The following is a 22759-nucleotide window of genomic DNA, read 5'->3' as shown; positions in this document are numbered from 1 at the left end:
CTCCTTTCTGCAACCCCTTTTCGCCCCCTCGCTCCCTCCCTCCCTCCCTCTGCTGAAAGCCATTACAGAAATACAATTTCTAATACCTCCACACAGGTCTTCGATCGACTGCAAACAAATTTATATTCAGGCGGTAAACAGAAAGCTGCGGAGATTTATTTATTGAGTGTAGAGGAGAGAAACAAGCTAGCGCGTGAACCCTGAGTAACCTCCGAGCCTGACACCAAGATGGATAAGTGTACCATGCAAATGCATGGAGGGAAGGGATATATTGCACTCAGTCATTCAGCACCTCGCCGCCTGTAGAATTCCATTAACTCCCCCAGCTGGGACCATATTTTCTGCGTTGTAAGAATGCACTTATAAGTTGTTCATTACGGAGAATTGTTTTGTAATTACTGGGGGGGGGGGGGGGTACAAAATATTGCTCGACGATAACAAACACCTATAAGGTTTGTTTTAGGCTTTTGCTGTTTGTACTGAGTGGTAATATTCTGGTTGCCAAATTTATGACAATAAAACAAATCTAAATACCGGTAATCTGTTTATTATGCAGTGAATAGTATAGGCCAAATGATAATAAGAATATAGTATAGGCCAAATGATAATAAGAATAAAAAAATAACATGAATAATAATAATATGAATAATAATATGAATAATAAATATACAGGACCTACTTGTCTTTTTGTATTAGGCCTCCTTTGTGTAATTTAAATATATTGGAGTCAATGGAGTGTGTCTGCCTGTATAATTTTAAATGACAGAGATGCAACAGCAAAAATATATAACTTAGAATAAAAAATGTATATGAACTACAAGTTGTGTAACTTCAAATCTTTCGAATTTAACCTGACTTTTATTTTTTAGTTTGATGAAGAAAGGAGTGACAAAAACACATTAAAAGTTTGAGCTCATATAGACCACACAAATAAATACTTTTCCAATGGCCTAATTTTAGTGTGGTAATTTAGTGCTTTAATTGGGGCCCCGCAGCAGCAGAAAAACAGCTGCATGTGTGAAGAATTATTTTCACTGTACATTGATTCCCGTCGATCCGCCGCGGCCCCTTCAGCGTCAAACGATTGACGTTCCAGATCATATTTGCATTAGCACGTCGATATGTAGTTATATATAAAATCCAATGTTCTCCTAAATAAATGTGAACATAAGCACCACACACACACACACACACACACACACACACACACACACCGTGATTTTTTGACTTGTAGGAAAAGTAGGTCACCAGAGAGAGAGAGAGAGGGGGGGGGGGGGGGGGGCTGAGTGTGCCATGACATTTTCTCTATGTAGGTCCAGCTGCAAATAACTTTGTTTGGAGGAAGTAGAAGTTGTCTGTTAGCCTGTAGCCTTCATGGTACCACAAAAAAAACAAAAAACAACAACATTTGATTGCTTATATATATGCTCTCAAAACTAAGAATATAGTCGTTCTCTAATTACGGCTGGGTCCAACAATGTCGAACTGTCAAATGTTTCAGTTGCGTTGTTGTGCTGTTTAGACATGCGATGCCTTGTTAAAAATATACTTTGTTGAGAGTTTTATGCTTTCGTTATCAAATCAATCCTGGTGGTGTCCCGTTATTTTGGGTTTAACTTTTGGGAGCTTTAAAGTTGACACTGCCTCCTTTAACTATACAGACACTGACTGTAGTTTAACTTGGAAGTCTTCTCTGTCAACGACAACTTCTTGATCTTCGACTCGGAGCCATTTTGTATTTGTTCGAGGCTAATTACAAATCTGCTGCCACTGAACCTCTAAATACCAGCTGTCACGACCTCTGAACCCATTAAGTGTGCCTTTCACATGACCTAAGCCCTTTACTAAAGAGGACCTCGGGTTTTCAAGAAGCTCTCGCCGAATTACCATAATCCATTAGCTACATCATTGTATATTATGTTAATTTAGCTTCGGGAAGAAAAAAAAGTTGTTTTGAATGCAGGTCTGGGTCTTTGTAATACTCTTGAGGCAAAGGTTTTTGGAATCACGAAGCAAAAAGGACCGTTATCCACGTCGAACTGGATATAGAGTATAGAGAGGTATGATGATCTTCAATTACAGTGCACTGGGTTAATTTTACCTGACCGAGTATAGCCTAACATGCAGGCCCAGTGGCCCTCATCACCTCTGTGTGACATAAGCACCTCGGTTGCAATGCATGCCTGACATGATGACATTCAAATAATTTGGATGCCCTGCTCCTCCTAATCATAAGAGGCCACAGTACTGACGCGGGGTTATTACAATGTTGACCCGAAATGAGTTTACAACTCGGCTTTGCTCGGCCTAATCAGTGTTGTCTCCGCTGATGACAGAAGATGTCCGGCTATTGGCCAAGACCAAGAGGGCACGTCATCTCCATCAATCAGGGGATGTGTGTGTGTGTGTGTGTGTTTTCTCCACTAAGGGATGTCCCCATGGTCGTCCAGCCAGCCGCCTGACCATGCGTTACTGGCTGCTTGAGAGGCCGGCCATGAATTGCTAACCCTGTCCAATGATTATGCAGGGGATAGGGTGATAATGACTTCCTATCAAGAGTTAACGGCCGGAGGAGAGGGGAGCCCTCTGTTCACGGGCTGCTACCTACCAAAAGAGGTCAGAAACCAGGACCTCGAGCACAGGAGGACTCCTCCTGAACTCGGGACTCACGGCGACGACGAGGGGAACTTACTCGTGGAAGTTGACTCGGGATTTTCGATTTCACCGCATCACCACCACAACCGCCAGCACTTGTCTCCCTCTCCCCCCGGCGCTAACGTGGGAACCGTGGGGTTGGCTCTGTGCACTTTTTCGGACAGCCCTCCACTGCTCTGCTCTCAGAGTCCGGGCTTTTCAAGCCCGCCGGCGGCCTGCCCCCACTCCTCTCCTCGCGTCCCTTCCCTGTGCTGCACAGAAGGAGAACAGGGGCAGGACTTTCCAGGACTTGGATACTGCGCGTCAGCCGGCAGCGGCGAAGTGGTGCACTCCGACTTCGGGTCACTGCTACATCATGAACATATTCAAATCTACTCTCACGATGCTGGGCCTAAGATTCATGTTGCTGTTGTGGAGAGGTCAAACGACTTGCACTCTGGGTGTAACATGACTGATAACGAAAGGAGTACAACTTTTGCCTGGATGAAAGTGAAGAGAAGTCAGCATCGGGCTGGTAAGTTTAGTCAACAATAATGGTCCAGCAGCGTTCCACTTCCATGTAGAAAAGAAAAAGAAAAAGTGAACTTTTAACATCCCTGCTGTGAACGAATTAGCCTATACTAAAAACATCACATTTTCAACTTTTGGGGTCGCCACACTTAATCGTAAAAGTTAGGAAACAAACGAAGGACTTCATGAACTTTTCTCTACAAGCTAAAGCTGACGCGTTTTGTACGTCACCACGCAGATAATTTATACTTGTCAACAAAAAAGTAAATCGAATATGTAGTTTCTTATTGAATAATAGCACATCGAACGTTTAGTGTGTTAGAATAAAAGCAAAGCAACACTAACTGCTTAGCCTAAAGCCTATGGCTATACCCAATTTGAATATGCATATCAGGACTCGGTTAGCTATTTCCCTAAAGGTCCGTGTTAATCTAAGACTAGTTGTTTATTTCATAATTTTACCCCTCCTTCCGTGCAAACAATTCCAGGCGATATGAGGAGAAATTGTAAAGTAAGGGGCCTATACAGCTGCTAAACCTCCGAGTTTCAAACGAGAAAAACGATCAATTATTTACACTTGCCCTTACGCTAACCAGTTCCCTCTGAATAATGCAACAAGCCTGCACTGCCAGCATCGAGATTCACATGGAGAGTTGAGTAAAACTTACTCTTGTAAAGCCGAAGTGCTCCCCGACTATTGATTAGTTGTCTGTTTGTAATGAGAGCCTTGGGTATTGATTTCAGTTTCCACTACCTTTACATGTGTCCACCTTTTTAACATAATTGCTGTCACAGATCATCATTGCCCTGACTGATGACTTCTGGGCTATCATCATGGGTGACAGAATCACATCTTCATTTAAATCTTAAATAAATAAATAAAAATACAGAAAATGCCCACAGATCCTCTCTTCAAGTTATATTTTATATATATATATACGGTAGATCTCATTTGATCAATAATGCAAATTGACTGACTGGGTTGCTGTGCTTTGCTTTGAATCCATGAATTTTGCATAGAGAATTTACATTATCTGTCTGCCTTAAATCTGCATATATCATCTTCAGTGTTATGGCAACCATTAGCTGCTGGCTGTTTTGGTGCAGAGAAACATGGCTATTGTGACTGGAGTGCTGCTATGACCACAAAGCAATGCGATATCTATGACTGTGCTTGTTCAAAATCCAAAGATAGTGGGTGTATAGGCCTCAGCTAGCTAGCTAAACATCTTTCTGTAGAAGCCATATGAGCTAGCTAAAGGGAAGGTGGTGGAACGTGACATCCATATCATATCTTAAGGTCTATTTTCGAGACATGAATATGACCAAATTTATTTGCCCGGCAAGATAAGACGAGATAACAGCATGGATGCAATACATTTTGGGCTTTTACAAGACAAATGTACCTGCACACACACACACACACACACACACACACACACACACACACACACACACACACACACACACACACACACACACACACACACACACACACACACACACACACACACACACACAGCTCTGAGAGTGCATCGGCCCATTTGATTATACAATTGTAAACTTGCGTGTAGACATTGCATTCTATAGCGTATACTTATAGTTTCATTGTACTGATATTCTATAGACGGATGTTAGGTTCTTAGCTTATACTTATGTTCCTTGATGACTTTTCCTATGTATTCGATGTATGTGTTGTTCTGGCTTACTGTAAATCGCTCTGGATTAAGAGTGTCTGCCGAATGCCTAAATTGTACATTAATGTCTCACACAGTCATCCCAACTCTAAGAATCTTTCATGTGTCCTTTTTGTGTCCATCCTTTGTAGCATCTCTGGTGGGGATCATCCGGGTATAGGAGTAGCAGCTCATTAGTACTATACTGTGTTACTTGTATTGGTGCCATTAGTGAAAGCATGCATTACTCTGGAGGCTGTATTGGTTTTGGCACAAAACAAAGCCTACCGTATTCTATGTAGAGAGGCCCCCACAAACCCTGTTTAACCTGATCTCCTGGCTCAGTGTATATACTCCCAGTGCGTCATTCTTCAATTATGCTTTGACAGCACCTGAATTACTGTGGGCTGGATGCCCAGATGACTGAGGCACTGTGTATCGATCCATCCCCTTTTTCTTCTTCCCTCTCCTTGGTTTATATGGAAGGCCCAGCCATTCCCTCTATACTCTATACTGGCTGGGCTATTTCTAAGCGTGCAAGTCATTCCTCAAATATTTAGTTTGATTCTTTTATGCCTTCTGGCCGGCATCAATTCTATTATCTTAGGAACCATTCATCAGAATGTGCATGTGATTTTCTCTCCTGAAAGCGTAAGTGCTTAATTATGTTTTTTTGCCATGTGTATTGGGTTCTTCATATTCATTGCACTCCCATTCCTAGGTAACCTTGACATTCATTTTCTTAAAACATGGATGTCGACATTTATCCCATCAACTGACCTTTCCATCTGCTATGCTTCTCACAGTGGCTAGAGGCCTGTTAACCTTCCTCTCAGTGAATTGTGGTGGGAGATGTTGTACTACACCTGCCATACTGACTCCATTATGCAGCAGCAACACATGCCTCTATGTTCCACACGCCCACTGACAACCGGCCACAGTGTCAGCACGGAGAGAAATCAAGATAGAGTTGCAGCTTCTGTCATTCATCGCACATAAGTGGCACAGACGATACTTTAATGTGTACTACCTGTACTTCCAAAAGGAGAAATGGAACCATTTAACCTCTAATGAGACATTTAAAAAGGGGGGAAAGTATTTGTAAACTCTTAAGCTGTCATCCGACACGGCCTATAGGTCGGTTATTGATGTTTGTGACCAATAGTGGCTTTGAAATACAACTAATGTCAAGATTGAATATCTTTATTGTTGCATCTCATGTATGAGTGCACGATAATGCGATTCGATTATTATTTTATAATTGTAGCAGCAACAACAACAATAACAAAGATTGCATTTAAGATTAACATTAAATAGAAGATAAAGAAAAATAGCGTACTGTACACTAATCTTAATACACTTTGAGTGCTTGAAGGTTGTGTGTGTGTGCATGCATGCATGTGTGTGTGTGTGTGCGTGTGTGTGTGTGTGCGTGTGCGTGCACGTCACGACCGGGTTACCATGTTTTTCTGTGATTCAGCATCATTTGTGTTTGTGCACATTTATGACCACCATGCACTCACTATAATTTTCTTATTTTACAAAAACTAAAACAAAACTCATTATGACACAAATTCCAAGGAGACTATTGTAGGAAATTTGTTTCCCAAGTTAACACAAGTTGTTGGGACAGTTCACACACAAATACTTATTTTTTAATTATTAGAAATATTTCCTATATGAATTCATTTTTGTTCACTTTTATTGATTTCATGTGCTAATACTTTTGCTCAAATTATAAAAGTGAAATGTCTGATTTGCATGCATATGTATATATATATACCGGTGTATATATAGGCCTATATATATATATATATATATATATATTATATATATATATATATATATATATATATATATATATATATATAATATTTTCCTCCAAACTGAGTTTGTGGTTCTTTTTCTTTTGTTTGGGATGTTGTTCATCTTCCTTGATAAAGTGTCCTCATGCCCATGCCTGCTGTCTGTGTTTCCCAGACGACATGCATATAAGGACCTGTGGTCTGAACATCGTTGGCCCGAGTAGCCTCCGTGCTGACGAAAGCCATCACAACAACATCAGCACGGACGGCCATCACCACCACCACCACCACCACCACCCCACTGCGGCCAACAACAACGGGACGTCGCGGACCAGCTTCAGCACCAAGCAGCTGACGGAGCTGGAGAAGGAGTTCCACTTCAACAGGTATCTGACGCGGGCCAGGCGGCTGGAGATCGCCGGCGCCCTGCGGCTCAGCGAGACGCAGGTGAAAGTTTGGTTCCAGAACAGACGCATGAAGCAGAAGAAATTGCAGAGGGAGCGGCGGCCTCTGATGTGCACTCTGCCGGACCCGGTGCTCATGGTGCCCGTGGCGCCACCTCCACCGTCACGCTTGGACAGCAGCAGCAGTGCTCTGGACACCACCTGCCCCCCCTCTCCCCCTCCGTCGTCTCCAAACCACCTGCCCGACCTGCAGGCGCTGCTGGCCCGTGCGTTACGCAGCAAGGTCGCCGACGCTGCTGCCAATGTCGTCGCCCATCAAATGCTTTGATTCCAGTTTGCATTAGTCTCAAATTCTCAATCAAGCTTCACCTCCATTTGCGTAGATAGGAAGGATATAGCCTAATCTTATCTGTCCAGTCTGTCTGTGCCTCTCTGGCCATGTTTGTATATTCCAAGAACGGGTTAAAGCTATTTGTCATGATCATCGCCCTTGGCTTCAGATTGGTGCGCGCTGGAGTTTGGATTTGAATATTAAAATTCGAGTCATTAAATCGCACGCTTACACAACACGATGTAAATGGGAAAAACAAAATAAGTTCAATTGACCGTATAGAAACTTTTGTTTATTTCCATTCTATTTATTTGACTTGAGTAATCCACTTTACTTATGGCTATTTAAACTTATTTATTTTATTAAAGTGAACACTACGTCCTTGCCCATGTTTGTTGTATCAATTGAAGATGTGTTTTTGTTTTTTATCTCTGGCAACATTGATACAGGGAGCAAATGCATTTGGAAAATCCAAACTTTTATTATTCATTCAAATGTTGTAGCCAAATAGGCGGCCTGCTTTCCCCGTGCAGCAATTTTAAAGAAGGATTCCTACAGGGAACTTGCATCAAGTGCGATCTGTTGTAAAAAGAGGAAAGAATGACTAATTATCTCTTAATTGTCTCAACACACCGTCGTTATTTCATTGTTCTACAAGTGTTTACATTAAAGCAAAAAAGTCAGGTGTGCACCTGTTGTCGGCCTCGCTCTTCTTTGGAGCGTTTTTTTTTTTTTTTTACCATTTAATGAATTGAGACTATAATATAAAAGCAAAAACAATTAACAATCACCATCCTGATGTATTTTGATGTCTGTCCTTTATTCTTCTATATACACTCTTCGGCGCTAATGGTATTCATTAGGCTCCGTGAACCGAAGGATTACATTCCCATAATTGACTGATAGATTTATTGACCAACTAAGTGCATCGATCTGTCTGTTTGTAGAGGAACATATCTGCAAACATTTGCATGCACCTCGACTTCGTGCATGCAAATGCATGTTGAATTTGAATTGTATATATAGCATATATAATAAAGTCGCACCTCGAACGGGATCTCCCCCGTCTTTTATTGCGTTATACAATGAGAATTTAGCTTGAACACATACTTATAGAGGCTACAGGCAGGAGTAGACATTAAAACGCCAACTGTAGTGTTTTGCAGAGCGACCAATAAATTGCCTGCATAGCTCGGGCTACAGTTACAGTGCCTGTCCTGCAATCCTTTTAGATTCACATCTCATAAAAAGTAAACGATCTATACGCTGGACCTTTAAACACAGTTAGTGCACGGCCAAAACGATAGTCAATCAGGTTAATGTCAATTACAATATCAAGATATAGGCTTACGATCACAGTTTTATGTATAACTGAATGCTATATATCGCTGTTTAGATTTCCCTTAGCAATAGACTATTTACAGACGACTTTACAACTTCATAACAAATGCTTCATTAGTTTAAAAAAAAAAGTAAAATAATAAAACCGATGCTAACGAGGAAAAACTTGTCAAACGTTTGTTTGGGGAATTTCCACTGCGAGGGGAAAGCTATGTTTACTAGTAATAGCCTATACTATCCATTCCGTGCAGTGTCTTAACTGTCCACAGGTGCCGTCATTGAAACAACCATATTTCAACAATATACATCGTAATAATTAGACAAAATTGCACTTCGACGGGAGTTAAGGCTGCAAGCAAGGCCATAAGCTAATATATGCAGTTACACCAGAGTTCACCCCTCACCTCCTGACCTCTGGGCTGCCTCAGGACACCGGTGACCCGGTCAGTGGCTATGAGGGACATGAGAGATCCACCATTAATTTGGCTGACCTCGGCGTCTAAGCTTTTTTTCCCTATCTCTTTCTTTTTTCTCTCAACAAGCGACTTCTGGACGCTTTTGTTCTCCCATGGTGGAGAATGTCCGCACAATAATATTTCATCTAAAGTGAATAGAAGGGCAACTAGGCCATATGATAATTATTCCTATTACAATTCCATATACCAGCCTGGATAATAGCCTACCTTCTTTTTTTAGTGGAAACTTAATTGTATCTCCTTTTTTTAAACAAGGGGAACAATGTGTTACATGCTTACTTTATAAACTGCATGGATGAAGGACTCTTCTTTTTACCTAATAGTATTTGGATATATATTATGCCTATAGGCTACTTTAATAATGCCATTGATGATAAAACGTTATAGTTAAAAGTGATCAATTCTATAAATGAAATGGAAAATAAATATTTAGGACAACTATTATTCCTTATTGGAACAATGGCTACTTTGTGAATAATTTATTCAGTATCTGTAGGTCCCTATATATTTCAACACAGCACATTATTCATAATAGTCAATATTAAGGAATACAAAGTAACTTTGTAACTTTTTTAATATGTTATTATTTTCTTGCATAAAATGCTAGATTAAGCCAAAAAGGCTCTGAAAAATGGTGCATTGTTGAGCCCAGTATATTTCCATTTGAGAAAATGTATACACTGTTCAGCTTCGTGCCATGCAGGCTTTAGTTTATACGCATCACAAAATAGTCACGTCAATAATGGCTTCATAACACAAAGTAATTGTTCACGAAAAGAGTGTCCCGAGTCTTGTAAGCACTAAATAAATGTTCATTTGTAATGATGATGATGACAATTATGATGATGGCGACGTTAGGAGTAGGATATTAGTACGACTGTATTATTCTTATTATAACTTAATGAATATCCAATGGTCCTGATGCATGTGTCTACTGTCCACAGCGAGGAGAATTTGACCTTATAAAAAGGTGCTTTGGTCAGCTCCTGTGATAATGTATTCTGGCCGTGGGGCGACACTAGCGAAATCCTCCGCGTTAATTTATCCATTTGTAACTCTCAGAGTTAAATTAACACTAAGAGTCAAAATGTGCATAGTAGAGGTTGTTTGTAGTATAGGCACCTACACAGTAAACTAGTAAAGTCATCAGTGTTACTTAAATTCTGAGTATAGTAGTAGTAATAGTGTTAATTCATAGGAAGTTTTCAGAAAACCAATACGTACTGCTCGATTGTAACACATTCAACTCTGAGAGTGTAAAGTTGACCTTTTTACACTTCTCAGAGTTATAAGAACACCCAAGACTTTGCAGTATAGGCCTATATAGATTTTGAAAGTTTTCAGAAAACCCAAACGGTTCCCCATTATACTTTATCACGTTTTTTTATTAGACAGTTTATTCAAAAAAATATCCCAGAAAATATCTTACAAAATTGTGTTATGAAGTATTGAAGAGTGCCAAAGTGCAGGTGGGGCAGGAGGGGACTCGGGGAGGAGACTTGTTTATGTGAGTCTCGCACAGATAAGGTGAAGGTGCCCAAAAAAAAGGGGGTGAAATATAGCTGATTTATTTTGGGTGAACTATCACTTTAATTTTGTCCTCTGGCAGTTTCAACATTTGCCTCTCAATTGATGAGAGGAGGCCTGCATTGTTTGTTCAGACCTGACATTTAGTTTGAAACCATTCAAGTGTGACTGTCCCCCTGATGAATCTGTGCTCTGTCTGTAACTCTGTTCACAAGACAGACAGCTGTGCCGTGCCCACACTGTAAAACTCTGAGTGTTAAAAGGGGTGTAAGTTAGCATATATGTTTTCTCTTTTTCTAGAATATCTCATTTTGATCATTGCTATATGGAGTTAATCTCTATAGTTTGACTCTAAAGTGTTTTGAGAGACAGGAAGATGCCAATCCGAATAGAAAGCTTTAACTTTCAGCACCTTAAACTGAACTCCGAGGGTTTACATAATGATGTAACTGAATGGACACACAAGATAACATGGTTAAATCGCAGACTTACACATGGATAAATGAATACTGAGGATGTATACTGTGTTGTTGTCAAAGTTGTCAAATCCGCAGTGTTCATTTAAATCTGAGAGTGTAAAAACGGACCCAAATCGACCCCTACAAGAAACGGTAGCAATAAAGCAAAATATATAACTTTTGTCCAAAAGTTCTTCTAGCTCTAGTTAATACTGTATACACATCCCCGGTGTTAACTTAACCCTGAGAGAGTAAACTTGATCCAAAGGGACTTGTCCGGGTCCAATTGGTTGCTGTGCAGCTATGTGTGTAACACATTGTTAAATATATAATAGGCCTATTGTTATATTATTGTTGTACCATATAACAAGTCACACCATTTAATGTGTTATGGACTACTTTATTGCCTCATAAATATACATTTTGAAATGTATAATACATTGACCCAGTTGAAAGGTCTACGTGTATACAGTACATGGACACAACGTAAAATAACTTGAGCATTATTTAGTGGCACACAGGTTAATTTATCTGTGTCAAAACCCTTTATACAGATCCATTTACAGGTCAGTTCAATGTCAAACTTAAATTACAAAAATGCTCAATGTTACTGTATTGTATATCTTGCACCTCTGAGGCTATAGAAACCTCAAGTAGAAATATTTAGCCCTTGAACCCCAGCATCCATATTCTGGGGGGAACATCTGTCAAAAGTGTTAGATCTACAAGCTCACAGATGTTGTGAGCTTGTAGATTTAACATTTTTGACAAAGGTGAAGAGATTTATAGTGTAGACGGGAAACAGCGGTCCAAGTGCAGTTGTAACTCATGGGTCTGTTTTACTAAGTACAGAGTTTAAGTGCTTAAAGTATAGGGTGATGTGATGTATTCATTGAAGTGCATTTAGGTGCATGGTGTTGCATTACTTAATGACAAACAAGCCAATTGACAGTCTGTCTGTTTGTTTATTTCTCCCCTGTATTTTCCAGTAGTGTAAAAAAGTACTCCAGTAGTGCAAAAGTGTTGGTATCAAAATGTACGAAAAGTAGAAAGTATACTCATTATGCAGAAGGTCCCATTTCACAAGTTTTCAAAATGTATTGAAATCTTCGGCCGAAATCTTTCGGCTATTTTCAAATGGCCGAAATGTATACAAGGCTGAAGTGGTTCATGTAGGCTATGTTTTGTCATATTAGTAAAAGTACAATATTTTACTCTGAGATGTATAGTGGAGTATAAAGTAAAAGTATTGGACATTGGAAATACTCAGGGTTAAGTAAAAAATACCTCATAATTTTCATACGGGTCCATTTTGGTTCCATATACACTCTCAGAGTTAAAAGAACACTAAGGATTTCACAGTGCTTATACTGATATGGACAGCTGTTGCTATTCTCCTGTGGCGTGCTGTGTTGATCACATATGCGCTGTACACTGAGTCTCTTACATTATGTGTTAAATTAACACATATAAGTGGGCTCTCTGTTCTGAGCTCGCTGTAATTAATACCAAGTTGACCGAGAATTAACTTAATGCATAATATGCATGTAATATCTTCACCGGTGCTCAGGGGAATTAACTCAATTTGATCAAGTTAAGCTTTTCCTATAAGCCTATATACATGAGGCCACTTACAGATGGTCCAGGTGTTGTTCTGTTGTTGTTGTTGTGTTGTATAATTATGGAACATTTGAATGCCTTACCCTCGTTTTACTACCTCTCTACCTCCTTTTAATCTTTGCACTCGTCCCTTCAACCATCATCCCTCGCTCTGCTGTTACTGTTTTTCTTTGCTCGCCCTGACTTTCATGCATCACTGGTCTTTTTGCTCTTTCTTGTTCCCATATTTGGCTACCAAACATGTTGCATGGCGAGAAATTCAAAGAGGGAGCGCTCTTGAGTATCCAAGTGCACCTGTGTGTGTGTGTGTGTGTGTGTGTGTGTGTGTGTGTGTGTGTGTGTGTGCGTGCGTGCGTGCGTGCACGTGCTTGTATGCATATTATGGCTGTGCACAATTATGCAAAGATGTATTTTGTATCCTGGGTCCTAGCAATAAAGCATTTAGAAAGATACAAAGCACATATTTGAATAATTGTTCTTGCGCACACAGCACAGGCAAACACACATGATACACACTGCGTTGGGGCAGGCATCCCTAAACAATACATTTATACACGTATGTACAGTACATGTGCACATGTGTGTGCAAATGTACTGTACACACACACACACGTGTGCACACGTGTGCGCACGCACGCACGCACGCACGCACGCACGCACGCACGCACGCACGCACGCACGCACGCACGCACGCACGCACGCACAGAGCCACACAGAGCCACACAGAGCCACATCCATACATAACGCATCTAGACGTAGCTCCACACTAAACCACATGCACACCAACCAATTCAGTCCTTGCCTCTCCTCTCCCAGCTCCACTCCAGGGAGCAGATGTTTGGGGACAGCTTACAGCCTCAGCGAATTTCTGTGTACAAAGCAAACAGCAGCACTCAGCACTTCTGGCTGCAAAGGAAATTTTGCTCTTGAAAAAAAAAAAAAAAAGGAGGGAGGGGGGGATGGGAGGCTTTCGAGTCAATGTAAGGTACCGTCAGGCACCGGAGGGAGGCAGAGAGATGAGAGAGATGAGGGAGAGAGAGAAATGGTGGAGAGAAAACGTGAGATGGGGTGCATGCAGAGGTGAAATTGTGTCAAGGTTGCGTCTGTTGCATAGGAAAATTCCCTCCATTCCCTCTATAGGACATCCGGTGCCTTCCAGCTCTTGCGCGTGTCACGTCCTGCACAGTAGATGTCTTCAACCTTTTTTAATTTCAAGGACCCCCAAGTTCAAAATGAATTAGGCCACAGACCCCCGTTTCTAAATTAATTCTTTCATCTCTGGGACCTACAGGAATCTATACACTGTAAAAACTGCTGTGTTCAGTGTTTGCTGCACCCTAAGGGGTCAGTTTAGTTCTCCTTGAACTTGCTGGGTTACAGACCTGTAAGGCTCTGTTTGGTTCCTATATAGCCATCAATCGTATAGTGCTTGGGAACCCCTGGAATCCCCTCAAGGGCCCTTATAGGGGTCCCCGGCCGCCATGTTGAGAACCAGTGGCGTAGGACAGTGGTTCTCAACCTTTTGAGGCCGTGACCCCCCAAAATAATGATAGTTTGACTCAGTTCCACAGATAAATATTCGCAAAGCGAGGCATTGTGAGCTTGTAGATCAGCTATTTTGACAATTATTTTACCAGTTTTTATAGTATAGTTTGTTGATTACTTTTGATGCAAGAATAGTCTTTTTTCATTTAGTTCATTTCCTTTTTTAAGGTATTAAAAAGGTCTTAAAAGTCCTTAAATTGTCACTTTGCTGTCATCTGGGGACCCAGCCAAAATCATGTGGGGGGGGGTTCTCGGCCCACAGGTTGAGAACCAGTGGCGTAGTATAGGACAGCGCAGCGTGCATCTCCTCTGGAACCACGAAGCGTCACAGCAAGAACCAACCATGTTGGCTCCCGTTTGTTCGCCTCTGATTGTGCAGAGCCTCAGTGACCTCTCTCCTGCAGCTCTGTTTACTGTTGCAGTTTAGATTGCCCTTTCAAAAGTTGCCTGCAAGCATAATGTGAGGCGCGGAAAAAAGGAAGAGGGAAAGGGAGAAAAAAACCCAACAATGCAATGAGCCTTTACCAGTTTTGCTGATACCGCAGATGAGCTATCAGCTATAACCTAAAGCCTGGCATGGCTAATGATACCATTGATATCATCCACTGGTTTAATGGCGGTGGTCCTAGTGCTGCTATTTTATTGGTAGGCCTAGAGAAATGATTGTGCCCGGCTGCCCGCTCCGCTGCATGTCACCTGAGAAATATATTGTAACCACGTTAGAGATATTGTTGTCAAAAGGTGTTTTTGTATGTTTGCGGTGTTTGTATATTTCAGTTGCATCTTGCAAAAGTAGAACGTATTTAATTTATGATATGATGATGCGATGAAGGCTCAAACTGATGCATGTTTCAATGTGTTTACTGTTGCAGTTTTACTACATGCTTAACCACACGCAGTGCACGTGCACACAGTTTAATGTGAATAGGACACACACACACACACACGCACGCACGCACGCACGCACGCACGCACGCACGCACGCACGCACGCACGCACGCACGCGCACACACACACACACACACACACACACACACACACCCTTGTGTCCAAACACGTGTGTGAGTATACACATTTTGACCTCTCATCATTGTGTTATCATCTCTAAACAAACCACCATAAATGAGCCCTGCAATGCTTATTTGTCTGAACGAAGCCGCCCCCCCTCCTCCTCCCCTGCCCCCGGGGTGAGGTTGCCATAGTGACAGGCCCGTAGACATATGGAGAGGGGAGAGAGAGAGAGAGAGAGAGAGAGGAGAGAAGGGGAGCCGGGTTGTCGAGGCGGGGCCGGGGGGTGGAGGGAGGGGGGGCGGCGGTGGCGGATGGCAGAGGAGAAAAGGATGGGTAGGGTTTTGAGGACGTTGGCTGTCTGTCTTTCTTTCAGATTTGTCTTTGTGCTTCATCTGTCAATCAGCCATCCGTGTGCGTGATGGGAGAACAGTTCGTGAACTTTTCTCAATCAAGGCTCTGTCAGGCGCCATCTTGCATGTCTTCCCACAGCGGGAATGGATTGATTCTCAGGCCAGCGGTGGCATCACCATCACACACACACACACACACACATCCCGGAAATGAATGCAATACATCTAGGAGGCATCGAGAGCCGGTGAAGGACTTCAGCAGGCATATGCATATAAAACAAATAATTAGGAATTCTCTGCACGCAGGTTTTTGCAACCTTTAGTCGTTTGCACCTTATTCTATAATCAAAATTAAGTATGCAAATGTTTTCGCTTCTTTACTAATTAGTTTCTAACGATGTAATCAACCTATCAAGCAACCTGAAGACAGACAGACAATGGTGTGCGTGCGTGCGTGCGTGCGTGCGTGCGTGCGTGCGTGCGTGCGTGCGTGCGTGCGTGCGTGCGTGCGTGGGTGTGAGAGAGAGAGAGAGAGAGAGAGAGAGAGAGAGAGAGAGAGAGAGAGAGAGAGCGATGGAAGCAAGGAAAGAGAAAGAGGGAGAGAGAGTGAGAGGCAGAGCGAATGAAACAAGGAAAGAGGGAGAGCGACATAGAGTGAGGGGGGAGAGAGTAGCCTGGGAGAGCGGGGTGACAGACAAGGAAGGAGAGTGAACGGGAAGGAGGTAGAGAAGGAGGGGGGCGGGGGAAGAAGGAAAGGAGGGAGGAATGGAAGGGAAGGGAAGGGGAGGAAGGGGACAAACGGCCATCAGCAGCACTGGCCTTGCTGCTATAAAAACACATTTTTTCATCAGCCATTTTATGCAAAAGGGGAAGACCAGGTGCTCAATCAAACCTCACGCCTACTGTTTTATTTTTCATCTTTACACCCCTCCCACCGCCTCGCCACACAAACCCTGCATGCCTTCCCTCTCCCCGCGCACCATTCTTCTCTTCCTCTTCCTTGCATGTGTGTCATTCATCTTCCCCGCTAGCTCTCTCTCTCTCTCTCTCTCTCTCTCTCTCTCTCTCTCTCTCTCTCTAGCGGCCTGCATGCTCTCCAACTGATATGAGAGAGAGAGAGTGACCCCCCGGGCCCTCTGGGGTCAAGTGATACAAGGTCATTGGCGGGTCATCTCCGCTGACTGGCTGACCTCTAAAAGGACTTCTGGAAGGAGCCAATCAGGTCTCGCTCCTTCCCCCTGCGGCGCCGCCTCCTCCTCCCCCCCCCCCCCTCCCCAGCTCATCAGCAGTCTGTGTCACGTGACCAGGGGCGAGGCGTCAGAGGGGGGATGATTAATGATGCTTTTAGTACCTGTTTAGAATGAAGCTGTCCACACCGCACTGTAATTACCCGCTCCCAGGCGGCAGCTGCCCAACATAATTGCTTTTTGTTTGTTGACCTGGTTTAGTGCAGAGAAAGATGGCTTTGGCTGGGTGAGACGGAGCTTGTGTACTGTATACAGGGGTGATGATGTGTGTAGGTTCAGAATTTGGGTGACAGTGTGTGTGTGTGTGTGTGTGTGAGACGTGTGTGTGTGTGTGTGTGTGTGTGTGTGTGTGTGTGTGTGTGTGTGAAGCCTGATGCGTATGATGTGTAAGCTATATGCTTTTTCGTACGGCGGTGGTCCGATCTGCTACAGCCGATCTGCAAGCTCACGGCGCGTCGGGGACAGTGATGCATTGTGAGCTTGTAGGTTGGCTGTTATAGGCGCGGGACGCCTTTGCATGCCGAAGTATAAACCGCCATGGCTTGAGTGGTATGAGATGTTGAGGTGTTTCCAGATGTAGGAATATGCAGAAAATAATTCTTCATCAATGTCTTCATCTTTATGCTAACATGCTGTCTTCATCAGTGTAGTATGTCAAACCCACAGATGTTATAGTTCATCTCCAAAGTGATCAAATTATTTTGTGCAATTAAATGGTCAGCTAGATAATGATAAAAAGTTGAGTATGTGAATACCAATGATAGTAGGCCTACCGATTCAGGATATTGTTTACTAATGAATTACATTGTTTCTGTACTTTGGTGTTTTCAGTGGTAGGAACATGCAGGAGATATGCGTCTATAGTGGTAGGAACATGCAGGAGATAGGTGTCTATAGTGGTAGGAATATGCAGGAGATAGGCGTCTATAGTGGTAGGAACATGCAGGAGATAGGTGTCTATAGTGTAGGAATATGCAGGAGATAGGTGTCTATAGTGGTAGGAACATGCAGGAGATAGGCGTCTATAGTGGTAGGAACATGCAGGAGATAGGTGTCTATAGTGGTAGGAATATGCAGGAGATAGGTGTCTATAGTGGTAGGAACATGCAGGAGATAGGTGTCTATAGTGGTAGGAATATGCAGGAGATAGGTGTCTATAGTGGTAGGAACATGCAGGAGATAGGCGTCTATAGTGGTAGGAACATGCAGGAGATAGACGTCTATAGTGGTAGGAACATGCAGGAGATAGGCGTCTATAGTGGTATAGGAACATGCAGGAGATAGGCGTCTATAGTGGTATAGGAACATGCAGGAGATAGGTGTCTATAGTGGTAGGAACATGCAGGAGATAGGCGTCTATAGTGGTAGGAACATGCAGGAGATAGGCGTCTATAGTGGTAGGAACATGCAGGAGATAGGTGTCTATAGTGGTAGGAATATGCAGGAGATAGGTGTCTATAGTGGTAGGAACATGCAGGAGATAGACGTCTATAGTTGTAGGAACATGCAAGAGATAGGCGTCTATAGTGGTAGGAACATGCAGGAGATAGACGTCTATAGTTGTAGGAACATGCAGGAGATAGACGTCTATAGTGGTAGGAACCTGCAGGAGATAGACGTCTATAGTGGTAGGAACATGCAGGAGATAGACGTCTATAGTGGTAGGAACATGCAGGAGATAGGCGTCTATAGTGGTAGGAATATGCAGGAGATAGGTGTCTATAGTGGTAGGAACATGCAGGAGATAGGTGTCTATAGTGGTAGGAACATGCAGGAGATAGGTGTCTATATCTATAGTGGTAGGAACATGCAGGAGATAGGTGTCTATAGTGGTAGGAACATGCAGGAGATAGGTGTCTATAGTGGTAGGAATATGCAGGAGATAGGCGTCTATAGTGGTAGGAATATGCAGGAGATAGGTGTCTATAGTGGTAGGAATATGCAGGAGATAGGCGTCTATAGTGGTAGGAATATGCAGGAGATAGGTGTCTATAGTGGTAGGAACATGCAGGAGATAGGTGTCTATACTGGTAGGAATATTCAGGAGATAGGTGTCTATAGTGGTAGGAACATGCAGGAGATAGGTGTCTATAGTGGTAGGAATATGCAGGAGATAGGTGTCTATAGTGGTAGGAACATGCAGGAGATAGACGTCTATAGTGGTAGGAATATGCAGGAGATAGGTGTCTATAGTGGTAGGAATATGCAGGAGATAGGTGTCTATAGTGGTAGGAATATGCAGGAGATAGGTGTCTATAGTGGTAGGAATATGCAGGAGATAGGTGTCTATAGTGGTAGGAACATGCAGGAGATAGGCGTCTATAGTGGTAGGAACATGCAGGAGATAGGTGTCTATAGTGGTAGGAATATGCAGGAGATAGGTGTCTATAGTGGTAGGAATATGCAGGAGATAGGTGTCTATAGTGGTAGGAATATGCAGGAGATAGGTGTCTCCAGTGGTAAGAATATGCAGGAGATAGGTGTCTATAGTGGTAGGAATATGCAGGAGATAGGCGTCTATAGTGGTAGGAATATGCAGGAGATAGGTGTCTATAGTGGTAGGAATATGCAGGAGATAGGCGTCTATAGTGGTAGGAATATGCAGGAGATAGGTGTCTATAGTGGTAGGAATATGCAGGAGATAGGTGTCTATAGTGGTAGGAATATGCAGGAGATAGGTGTCTATAGTGGTAGGAATATGCAGGAGATAGGCGTCTATAGTGGTAGGAATATGCAGGAGATAGGTGTCTATAGTGGTAGGAATATGCAGGAGATAGGCGTCTATAGTGGTAGGAATATGCAGGAGATAGGTGTCTATAGTGGTAGGAACATGCAGGAGATAGGCGTCTATAGTGGTAGGAATATGCAGGAGATAGGTGTCTATAGTGGTAGGAACATGCAGGAGATAGGTGTCTATAGTGGTAGGAATATGCAGGAGATAGGCGTCTATAGTGGTAGGAATATGCAGGAGATAGGTGTCTATAGTGGTAGGAATATGCAGGAGATAGGCGTCTATAGTGGTAGGAATATGCAGGAGATAGGTGTCTATAGTGGTAGGAATATGCAGGAGATAGGCGTCTATAGTGGTAGGAATATGCAGGAGATAGGCGTCTATAGTGGTAGGAATATGCAGGAGATAGGTGTCTATAGTGGTAGGAATATGCAGGAGATAGGTGTCTATAGTGGTAGGAACATGCAGGAGATAGGCGTCTATAGTGGTAGGAACATGCAGGAGATAGGTGTCTATAGTGGTAGGAACATGCAGGAGATAGGTGTCTATAGTGGTAGGAACATGCAGGAGATAGGCGTCTATAGTGGTAGGAACATGCAGGAGATAGGTTGTCTCCAGTGCTGGTGAAGGGGAGGCACCACAAGTGACACAAAGCATGAGGATGTTTTGCATAAATCCTGCCTTGGAAAGCACAAATCAAAGCCTGTACAATACACTATAATAAGTCTTAAGTCCAAAACACACCAAAGGGTCGCGTTGGGACAAAACGTTTTTTAAGGTCAACCACACCAATGTAACTCCTTGCAACTCAATGAGTTGCATTAGTGTGATTGACCTTAAAAAACGTTTTGTCTCAACGCGACCCTTTGGTGTGGTTTGGGCTTTACAGTATAGGCTACTGTACAGACCAGTGGTGGAAAAAGTATTAAAATTTTGCTTGTAGATTGGCAATTTCAAATGGCCGAAATGTATATATGGCTGAATTGGTACATTTATGTTTTAATAAACAAAACAACTAAAGTTCTCAAATAAATGTAGTGGAGTAAAAAAAATTGGATCGGAGATGTAGTGGAGTAGCAGTAAAAGTATTGGAAATACTCAAGTAAAGTACATTTGTACATAAATGTACCAATTCAGCCATATATACATTTCGGCCATTTGAAATTGCCAATCTACAAGCTCACAATGCCACCCAAAGATTGGGACATTCTGCACCAAAAGTATTGAAATCATTCAGTCAAGTACATTTTGAATTCCAGACTTTTACTTGAAACAGAGTATTTCTATATTGCAGGATTAATACTTTTTTACTTAAAAAAATGTAGTACTTTTTCCACCACTGGTATGTACAGTAGCCTATACTGTAAAGCCCAAACCACACCAAAGGGTCGCGTTGGGACAAAACATTTTTTAAGGTCAATCACACTAATGCAACTCATTGAGTTGCAAGGAGTTACATTGGTGTGGTTGACCTTAAAAAACGTTTTGTCCCAATTTACTTAAGTACTGTACTTCATTTTGAACTATTTGTACTGTACAAATAGCTCAAAATGAAGTACAGTACTTAAGTAAATGTACTCAGTTGCTTTCCACCATGGTACGTACAGTGTCTGTCACCACGGAGCACGCTCCCACTATAAGGTCAGCGAGAGCGATGGAGGCAGCAGTGCTCGGGATTCCCACGTATTGAACGGCGCAAATATTCAACAGGCAACAGCTAAGGAGGAGGCTTTCTTTTCCATGCATTATTTATATCAACATCCACGAAGCTCGAGTGCCAAGTTGCTCTGAAAATGTGAAAACTTAAGTTGAGGAGGTCAACGGTATTCTACCCATGCTGCAGCCATACCCCGCTCTGCAATGTTCTTTGGCTCCGTGCCTGAAGCAAAATATGAAATTTTCAGTACCTGCGGCATGATGCCACGAGAACAGTGACAATGAAACACAGATAAACAGCCCCTGGTGTGACCTATGGGAAGCATAAATTCACCGCCCATAAATCCTTGACCGTTTCAGCTCTGTTTGGCGCGACCGTTGCGCCTCTCTGCTGTACCCAGACAGAGAGAGGCGAGCGGCGGGTATCAGCGTGGCCTGTATGAGCAGCTTTCATCCCGCGTCTGGTTCTCACATAACTCAGTCCCGCAGCCTTTATCACCGCCTCATAAATAACTAGGCTATCGCCCGATAATGTCCGCTTAATGCTTAGTCAATAAAGCCCACGGTAAGAGGGCCCTTTTTTTTAGACCCCTCTCCTGTACATAAATATAAACAGTGCAGTAGATTGATGTGATGGGCAGGCTCTTTTTACGCGGGGACAAAGAGAGCCAGCGTATGGGCCCCAATGCTGAAGGTGGGCTGTGGGCTGCAGGTGTTCCGAGAAGATAGTGGGCTGTAATGAGGGGGCTCCGGGAGAGGGGCTGACTGGATAGCCTTGACTGATCACCTGTGAAAGACACACACACACGCAGGCACGCACACGAGCGCGTGCGCACACGCACGAATAACAGTATGCATGCACACATACACACACACACCCTAATGCCATCATTAGTTAACCCATTGGTACCGATGCCCTGTGCATATACAACAGCTCATCCGCCCTATTTGAAGGGCATTAGAGCGTGATGATAAAAAGACCTCCAAATGAACTGGACTTATTAAGCACCTTCCCCGGTCCACTAATATCCCTGATAACCACCACTCTGCTGTTCAACTCGCCGGCCGTACAATTATGTCTTGAGATGTTAGTTTCATTGTCTCGCGCACACATACCGAGGACAGCTATCGACCCACTGGCGCTGGTCATCAGACAATCCAATCCCAGCGTTGAGCCGGGGGGGAGGAAGGGAAGGGAAGGGAAGGGAGGGGGGGCAGCTGTATAGTCAGAGAGAGAGAGAGAGAGAGAGAGAGAGAGAGAGAGAGAGAGAGAGAGAGAGAGAGAGAGAGATTCTGGGCTGCCTGGGATGAGACCAAGCCCTGGGGAGACAACACAGACTGACAGGGATGTTCCTGGGTTGAATGAGGGGCCTGATTGTGATCCATGAGTGGGCCGGTGCCGCAGCACCTGGGCTT

The 22759-nt window shown here is 43.1% G+C and overlaps 1 protein-coding gene across 1 annotated transcript; it reads left to right on the top strand.

The window, feature by feature from the left end:
* Positions 1-2541: 2541 nt before the first annotated feature.
* Positions 2542-8070, top strand: LOC306933249 (homeobox protein Hox-D1-like; the record flags this gene model as incomplete). Its single annotated transcript, XM_079515391.1, has 2 exons — positions 2542-3169; positions 6822-8070. 2 exons carry the CDS (start codon positions 2542-2544, stop codon positions 7376-7378), a joined length of 1185 nt encoding a protein of 394 aa, XP_079371517.1. The 3' UTR covers positions 7379-8070.
* Between the last annotated feature and the right edge of the window lie 14689 nt (positions 8071-22759).

Source organism: Electrona antarctica (genome assembly GCF_951216825.1).
Source record: "Electrona antarctica genome assembly, chromosome: 2".
Classification (NCBI taxonomy): Eukaryota; Metazoa; Chordata; class Actinopteri; order Myctophiformes; family Myctophidae; genus Electrona; species Electrona antarctica.
This window is presented reverse-complemented; position numbering and strand designations above follow the sequence as displayed.